This window comes from Nematolebias whitei, chromosome 7, assembly GCF_014905685.2.
Source record: "Nematolebias whitei isolate Nwh7 chromosome 7, NemWhi1, whole genome shotgun sequence".
Lineage (NCBI taxonomy): Eukaryota > Metazoa > Chordata > Actinopteri > Cyprinodontiformes > Rivulidae > Nematolebias > Nematolebias whitei.
Window position 1 is genome coordinate 2,061,856 of NC_056504.1, and position 9,587 is coordinate 2,071,442.

Consider the following 9,587-nt stretch of genomic DNA (forward strand, 5'->3'; position numbering starts at 1 on the left):
CTTCTGTGCTGGTCCATCCTTTTGGCCAGTGGCTGTTTAGTTTCCCCGATGTAAGACTGATCACAGCCCTCCTGACACTGAACAGCATACACAATATTACTCTGTTTGTGCCGGGGGACTGGATCTTTGGGATGAACCAGTCTTTGCCGTAATGTATTTTGGGGTTTAAAAGCCACTGGGACGTTATATTTAGAAAATAAACGTCTCAGTTTCTCTGATACTCCCTCAACATATGGAATGACCACTGGTCTGGGTTCCTCCTTTTCACCTGATGGCTGACTGGAGTCCTGTTTGGGTTTCTTCTCTGCTTTCCAAACAGGACTCCAGTCAGCCAACAGGTGAAAAGGAGGAACCCAGACCCAGACCAGTGGTGTAAGTGTAAGTGTAATAAGACAGATACATTTCACCATTGAAGCTCTCTCACTCAAAATGGATCAGACCCTCCAGAAGCTGTCTACTCTGCTACCATTTCCTCTGTTGGAAGAAGTTTCTTGTTTTGTTGAAAAGGCCCAGCTATCACAACATCAAAAGAGCAAGGAACGTCAAAAAAGTAAGTTTCTAAAATTACAACAGAGAGCGGTTTTCTCATCACAAACCATCAGTCAAGATCAGGAGGTTGTTGCCAACACTAATTTTCAGGACCAGTGGGTTAGAAATTTGTCTAACAGGACATTGACACAACCTGAGAAAGATGTGCTGGCAAAAGGACTAAATTTTGCCATCTCCCCTCAAGAAATACCTGTTGTGGAACTAATCACGGCCACTGAATCCGCGATTAGGAACAACAACTTGACGGAAGGAGAGGCAGAACAGCTCAGAATGGAAATATCAGCAACCCTCTCCAGTGCCAAACCGCCTCCTTCAAACCTCACACCACAGGAAAGGAAAGCTGTAACATCACTCAGCCAGGACCAAAACATCACCATTTTACCAGCTGATAAAGGAAGATGCACAGTAGTCCTCAACACTTCTGATTACCGGGAAAAAATAACTACACTACTGAGCGACCGTAACACCTACGAGACCCTGAAGAGGGACCCAACCAGTGCCTACAAAAAGAAAGTCACAGATTACCTGCAAAAACTTGAAAAGGAGAAAACAATCAATCGATTTTTGTATTATAGATTGTACCCAGGGGAAGCCACTCCCTGTCTTTATGGACTTCCAAAAATACACAAAGAAGGAACACCACTCAGACCCATCGTCAGCAGCATGAACTCAGTGACATACAATATTGCTAAACATCTGGCTGGTATTTTAGCTCCTCTTGTTGGAAACACACCTCATCACATAAAGAACTCCATTGATTTTGCTAACAAAGTTCAACACTTGAAACTAACCCCAGGAGAAACCCTTGTATCGTATGATGTGACTTCTCTTTTCACATGCATACCCATCTCTGAAGCAGTAGAAACCGTCAGAAAACAACTTCTACAAGACAAGGACTTAATCAACAGGACCAACTTCACCCCAGACCAGATCTGCACCCTGTTGGATCTCTGCCTCTCCACCACTTATTTCAAGTTCAATGACAGTTTTTACAGACAGAAGCACGGCTGTGCCATGGGATCTCCAGTGTCACCCATTGTTGCCAATCTCTACATGGAGGAAGTGGAACAGAGAGCCCTACACTCCTATGAGGGAACAAAGCCAAGCCATTGGTTCCGTTATGTGGATGACACCTGGGTCAAAATCCAAGCCAAGGAAATAGAAGCGTTCACCAGACACATTAACTCGGTCGATACCAACATCAAGTTCACCAGAGAGGATGCAAACGACAACAAGCTGCCTTTTTTGGACTGTTTGGTTCAGATGGAGAGAGAGGACAGCCTCAACATTGAAGTTTACAGGAAACCAACCCACACAGACCAGTATCTTCTGTTTGACTCCCACCATCCACTGGAACACAAACTCTCTGTCATCAGAACTTTACAACATCGGGCCGAATGCGTCCCCACGAAGACAGAAGGGAAGGAAAAGGAACTGAAACACATTCAAGAAGCTCTTCAAACATGTGGATATCCTAACTGGGCTTTTGTCAAGTCAGAGAGGAAATCTACAAAACACACTAATAAACAGAAAAAGGAGAACAACAGACGTAAAAACATCGTCATCCCTTATGCTGCTGGAGTATCAGAGAAATTCAGAAGGATCTTCAACAAACACAAGATCCCAGTACATTTCAAACCCAGCAGGACTCTCAGACAGAAGCTGGTCCTCCCTAAAGACAAAACACCCATACACAAACAGAGTGGTGTAGTGTCTGTGGTCCAGTGCAGCGAGGACTGTCCAGACCTCTACATTGGAGAAACTAAACAGCCTCTTCACAGACGCATGGCTCAACACAGGAAAGCTACTTTGTCAGGACAAGATTCATCTGTTCACCTCCACCTCACAGAGAAGGGACACTCTTTTGAGGACCAAAATGTGCACATTTTGGACCGAGAACACAGATGGTTTGAGAGGGGGGTGAAGGAAGCAATTTATGTAAAAAGAGAAAAGCCGTCTCTTAACAGAGGAGGAGGCCTCAGATTTCCACTTTCAAAAACCTATCATGCAACTTTAAAACAGATTCCCAGCCGGTTTTCACACCTGATGGGAACAGAGGGGCCTCGTCTGTGAATTAGAGGAACAAAGACCTACTGTTTAGGTGTTTAGGTGTGAACTGCCAATCTACATATGTGTGTGTGTCTTATCTCGCTCAGTCTTATAACCTGAATCTCTCACTCTCTGCTCTTTGAATTGAGAAAGCTCCTCGGATGAGGAGCGAAACGTCTTCTGTTACAAATAAAGTCCAGTTGTTTTTGTATTGAACGCTTTTTGAAGTTATATCAGGACGTCTCACCGCTGACATCCAAGCCATTCGTCTCCTTTTTGTTTGGTCCGATACATGAGCGCCGTCGCATTGTTTCCAGGAGAGAAAACAATGAAATGAATGTCCGTTTTCGATCTTTTTCTTTCTGGTTGTGTGACCAAACATTACATCCAATAACGCAACAAGTTCGGACCACTGCTTAATTGTTTTATCTTACTTAGATTTTTTTTTCTAAAGTCATTGAGAAAGCTTGTTTTTGACAGTTATCATTGAGGAGCCTAAAGATAGTGATTTTTAGTGATTTTTTCTCTTTCAGATACACCTGGACCTGGACCTATATCTGGACCTGGACCTATACCTGGACCTACCATTCTGTGTTCGTCTGTCTCTCCTTCCTGTCCTCTCAACCAACCGGTCAAAGCAGATGGTCTCTTGTCCTGAGCTGGTTCTGCTGGAGGTTTCTTCCTTTTAAAAGGGAGTTTTTCTTTCCACTGTTGCCACTGTGCTTGCTCAGGATGGGAGACTGCAACGAAGCCAAGATTTATTTATTTATTTATTTATTCATTCATTCATTTCATTTCAGTTAAAACAAGACTTATTCCATACAAATAAAATAAGATACATATAAAATGAAAGGCAGCAGAAGAAGAACTAATTCTTATCATTTCTGCCCCTTCTAAACAATATCAATTCAAAACGATCTATTCAAACAATACATAAAACAACCAACCATAAAACTTATCACAATTCATTATAATTCCATACCATTATCCAACTTAAATATATTTCATCATCAATGCATTCTTAATCTTTTTTTTAAATACAACTAATGAATTCTCCTTTTTGATATCATTATCCAAACCATTCCATAAACTCATTCCCTTGATCGAAGTAGACCTACCCTTAAAACTTGTTCTATATTTCATCTTTACAAAAATATCCGTTCCCTTTAAATTATAACAACTATTCCTTTTATCGAAATACACTTGTATGTTTGATGGTAACTTTTGGTTCTGAGCCTTGTACATAAATAATAGAATATTTTAATCCACCAAATCATAAAACTTAAGAATTTTCAGTTGATAAAACAAAATACTTGAAGGATGGCGATAATGCTTTTTTGCGATAACTTTTCTAACTCATCCATCCATTATCTTTACCCGTTTATTCCATTTTGGGTCACGGGGGTCGCTGGTGCCCATGTCCAGCAATCACTGTGCGAGGGGCGGGGTACACCCCGGACGGGTCTCCAGTCCATCACAGGGACACATAGAGACACACGAGACAAACAACCATTCACGCTCTCACTCACACCTAGGGACAATTCAGAGTTACCAATCAGCCTAACATGCATGTTTTTGGTCTGTGGGAGGAAACCGGAGTACCCGGAGAAAACCCACGCATGCACGGAGAGAACATGCAAACTCCACCCAGAAAGACCCCTGGACCGGGGTTTGAACCAAGGACCTGCTCAGTGAGAGGCAGCAGCTCTACCAGTTGCGCCACCGTGCTGCCCAACTTTTCTAACTCTTTTTTTGTAAAATAAAAATAGACTTGGTTGCAGTTTTACAAGCTGTACCCCAGAGAGCAACACAATAAATCAAATGTGGCACAACAATTGTATTGTACAGTGACACGATGCTTTATCAGTCAGACATTCTCGTACTTTATGTAGCGTTGCTATAGACCTGGAAATTTTAGTTCTTACAAAATTAATATGTTTTTTCCATGTCAATGTATCATCTATAATCACTCCCAGAAACTTTACTTCATTCACTCTTTCTATCACAACACCATCAATTTCGAAAGGAAAATCTATAGATGGCTTTTTTTACTAAATATCATATAATTGTTTTTTCTAGATTAAGTGATAATTTATTTAATTTAAACCAAGTATGAATTTTTACAAACTCAATCTTCATTAATTCAAACATCTGATTTAAGTCTTTACCCGAACAAAAGAAAGTAGTATCGTCTGCAAATAAAACACACTTGAGAATACTAGACACCTTAACTAAATCATTTACATACAAAATAAACAGCTTAGGCCCAAGAACTGAACCTTGAGGTACTCCACATGACACATTACACAAACCAGATCTAACCTCATCAATCTGAACAAACTGTTTTCTTCTGTTTAAATAGCTAGATGTCCACTGTATGGCTAGACCTCTAATACCATATTGTTTCAATTTTTCAAGCAGAATAGTGTGATCAATGGTGTCAAAAGCCTTTTTCAAATCAACAAATAGACTTACACAATGTTGCTTCTCATCTATCGCTGTAGTAACCTGTTCCATTAAACCCATCAGAGCCAGACATGTTGAATTGTTAGATCTGAAACCGTATTGCTCATTACTCAAAGTATTATGTTTATCTATAAATTTGTCCAGCCTGGACACAAATAATCTTTCAAGAATTTTAGAAAACTGTGGCAACAACGATATAGGTCTATAATTTCTAAATAAACTTTTCTCACCATTTTTAAAAATTGGAATCACCTTTTTATTTTCATTCTTTCTGGGAAAATGCCTTTAGAAAATGATAAATTACAGATATATGTAAATGGTTCCAAAACATTACTTATTCATTCCTTCACAATCATTGGATCTTTTATCAGCAAATTGTCCAACTACCTTCATTATTTCTTCCTCACTAGTACCGTTAAGAAACATACTGTTTGCACATCCAGTGATCAAATAATTCACATTACCATCTACTTTACTACACATTACTCTACTTACTCTACTTATTTACAATATGATACTTTTGATGTGGATCAGATTTCATGAGTTAGAGAAAACATAGTTTTAAGCATCATGCATTCAGCTGGGACTGCTGCAAGATAAAGGATAAAGATAAATTCATTGTGAAATAATATTGAAAATGTGTGTTATCTCCTCTACAAATTGATTGACAGCTGCTGTTGATTATGATTTCTTAACTCTTCACGTCTGTGATGCTGTTGAGACATTTTCATCAGTGATCAGTGTTTAAACAGTGCGTTCACCAACATGTTCACTGCACAGAACATCTACTGAATGTTTGGATGTAGGGAAACTATGAGCTCCCACTCTGAACCATTAGCATCCTACTCAAAAAGTTATTGAGAAGGCCGACAGAGTAATTGTACTTCTACTTGAGTATGTTATTTTAGTACTCTTTCCACCTCTGCTAAAACTATAGTTTCTTGAAATAATTGGGGTGGTCGAAGGATAATCTATGAGGGCCACGGCCACCACTGGACACCCCCTGTTTCTGTCTTTGCGCCTGGTTGTGGATAAAATTGCTCTTTTCACTCACCAGGATTTGTCACTGCGCTTAAGATTTACTTACATTTCTTTCTCAATTTCAGTCCAGAAAACGTTAATCTCGAAAACAAAATGCATTCACTATTCAAATCCTTCAGTGATAGGGGACTTTGCTGTATTGCTTGTTTATTCTACCTTATTATTTCATCTTTAAGGTAAACAAATACTTTATCTTGTTTTTGTTTCACTTTTCAGCCCTGATGCAGATTACACCATTACCAGCAAGTGGCCAGCTGTGTGGGTGAAAATATCCTCTAGCTGGTTATGCTTGGCCCTTTACATCTGGACCTTGGTGGCACCCATGAGCCTCACAAACCGGGACTTCAGCTGATCCTTCTTCCTTTGCAGCTTCATGACTCAGCTAGAAGATATGACATGCAATGATGGAAGAACAGAGGAAAAACCTTTGTGATCAGTTGGAGGCATCATCATCAGACATGGATGGTCTGTTAGTTTAATGTTTCTTTTATCACTTGCAAAATAAATCAAAGTGCCACAAAGGGAAAGTGTAAATGTAAACATTCTGGTATGGATCCAGAAACAAATCCATTAGCAGCTGTTTAAACTAAAGAAATGTGAAGTTTCTGCAAAAATACAGCTTAATATTTTTTCTGAAAATTGTAGAAAAGGCAAAAAATGAATTGCTATGAATAAATATATGAAAAAAATGAAAGTTTAAAGCTAAAATTTGCACCACCATAGCAACAAGAGCTAAATTTAGCAAAGAATGGCTATAAGCTAAATGTAGAAACCCATAGCTAAAAGCTAAAATTACCATATCTGTTTCTAAACGCTAAAATTTGCCAACTCATAGCTAAAAATTAACATTGCAAAACTACAGCTAAAAGCTAAAATGAGCAAAACTGTAGCTAAAATCTTGGTGAGAGTAAGAAAAAAGGAAGACAGTAGCTAAAAACTTTAAAACGTTAATGTAGCAAATTTATAACTAGATACTAAAAGGAGCAAAAGTCAAAAAGCATCAGTGACATGCAGTCAGAGGAGGTAAGTGAGGCAGTGCCTCACCTGTCATCATGACAAGTAAAATACTGACAGTGAAAAGAGAAAATACATTTGACCACTTGACTGTTTTATAAAAGTGTTTTCTGAATTATTTCAACACTTCAGTGGTCAAAATCGTGGAATTTATGCATTGCCTGTGACAACAAGCGGGTTGAGGCAGTGTAGTGCTCTGGTTCACCTCTGGTGGCGCTGTGTCATATACAGTATATGAAGTAGGTGGTTGTGCATGGGGCAGCACGGTGGCACAACTGGTAGAGCTGCTGCCTCTCAGCGAGCAGGTCCCTGGTTCAAACCCCGGTCCAGGGGCCTTTCTGGGTGGAGTTTGCATGTTCTCTCCGTGCATGCGTGGGTTTTCTCCAGGTGCTCCGGTTTCCTCCCACAGACCAAAAACATGCATGTTAGGCTGATTGGTAACTCTAAATTGTCCCTAGGTGTGCATGAGAGAGTGAATGGTTGTTTTTCTCGTTTGTCTCTATGTGTCCCTGTGATGGACTGGAGACCCGTCCAGGGTGTCCCCCGCCCTTCGCACAGTGATTGCTGGACATGGGCACCAGCGACCCCCGTGACCCAAAATGGAATAAGTGGGTAAAGATAACGGATGGATGGTTTGTGCATGCCCATTGCTGTCTATCTTTATATCTCCAATATACATGTTTGATTATACATGTGTTGCACATGCTGTTCTACAGTCTGTCTAATATATTGAATGAATGTGTGTGACATATTTCTGCTTTCTACTTGGTAATAAAGATATTGTTTTTTTCTGCTTTTTGACAATGGATTGCAATTTCCATGTTTTTGCAGGTGCATATGTTTCAGGAAATTTTGACGTTGGGTGGTAATTTCAATATCCCTGCAGGTTTTTGCCCCAGTTTCTCTACTTTTAGCATTTTTACTGTCACTTTTCATTTTTCGTTTCACTTCATTCGGACATTAGTCCAAACCTTTCCAATAATACCAATATAACCTGGCTCTGACATTCCTATGCAATAGAGGAAGGCCAAACACAGCCTCTGCAAGGCCAAAAGACAAGACAGGCTTCAACTTCAAAAGCCCTATAAAAAATAATCTGGAAGAATCTGGCTGCTTCAAATTTACAGGGTGTCTTAAGCATCTACATATGAAGATGACTGCCGAGTGTCAGACTTGTATGTGCATGACAGCAGGTACAACAGACGCGGACATTTTCAATGTTAAATCATTGGGGCGCGAGTGGGTCATTCCACGGCCTTTTGCGGCTTGTAAGAAAATGTGGCAGAGATGAGGAAGAGCTCGTTCAGCTCGTCTTAACATGACCTTCCCAATGGTACCAAGATCAACTGCATCAGAATTTCTTACACAACAGAGGAAGGACAAATTTTGAGCATACAAAATTAAAGACAGGCTTCAAAACATATTTAAGTACTAAAAGCCTGTTGGAATAAAAAAGTCTTAAGCTTCGATTTAAAAGGGCCCAGTTCAGTAATCTGACGTAGATCAAGTGGGAGCTTATTCCAGAGTCGAGGTGCGGCTGCAGAAAAGCCACGGTCCCCCAGAGTTTATATTCTGTGCTGGGAACAGAGAGTAGGAGCTGTCGGACCTCAGAGACCTGGAGCTGAACAACTCTGTTCTATAAGGAGCAGCGAGGTCATTCAGAGCTTTGAAAACAAATGATAAAAGTTTAAATCTATTCTAAAGAAAGAAGCAGGCTGCTTCAAATTTTCTGGGTGAGTTAAGCATCTACATATTATGGTGCCTACAGAACTTCAGGTTGGTACGTGCACAACAGCAGGTAAACCGATCACGGACATTTTCAATGTTAAATCATTGGGGCATGAGTTGCTCACTCTGTGACCTTTTGCAGCTCGCAGGAGAACATGATAAAGATGAGTGAGAGCTTAGTAGAGTTGTCCTAATTTGACCTTCTCATTGGTACCAAGATCAGCTGGCTCAGACCTTCCTACGCGAAGGAGCAAAGGCAAACACACTCTGCACAGCCAAAAAACAAGACAGGCTTCAAATTCATTGCCTTGTAATTTCTGTCAGGAAGAATCTGGCTGCTTCAAATTTACAGGGTGTCTTAAGCATCTGAAGGTGACTGCAGTTTCAGGCATGTACATGCTTACAGCATGTACAGCGGTCGCAGACATTTTCAATGTTAACCATAGGTGGTATAAATTGCTCAAACCTTAGATCGTAGGAGAATGTGACAGAGATGAGGGAGAGCTTAGTCAAACTGTCTTAATGTTACCTTTCCAATGGTACCAAGATCACCTGCCTTAGATGTTGCTAAGCAAATCAGGAAGGGCAAACATGCTCTGGGAACAGCCAACAAACAAATCAGGTTTCAACTTGAAAGACTTATAATGTCAGTTAGAAAGAAGCGGGCTGTTTTAAATTTATAGGGTAATAATAATAATAATGAATTTAATTTGTACCGCACTTTTCATTAACAAAAATCT

At 40.1% G+C, this 9,587-nt stretch overlaps 1 protein-coding gene across 1 annotated transcript in view; it reads left to right on the plus strand.

Annotated features, from left to right (window-relative positions):
• The window catches only part of LOC119412089 (serine incorporator 1-like), a 125,204-nt gene extending 118,747 nt beyond the window's left edge, over positions 1 to 6,457 (plus strand). Inside the window, exon 7 of the mRNA XM_037679065.1 lies at positions 6,322 to 6,457. Coding sequence (XP_037534993.1) covers positions 6,322 to 6,457 — 136 coding nt within the window. The remainder of the gene's footprint in view (positions 1 to 6,321) is intronic.
• The last annotated feature ends 3,130 nt before the right edge of the window (positions 6,458 to 9,587 follow it).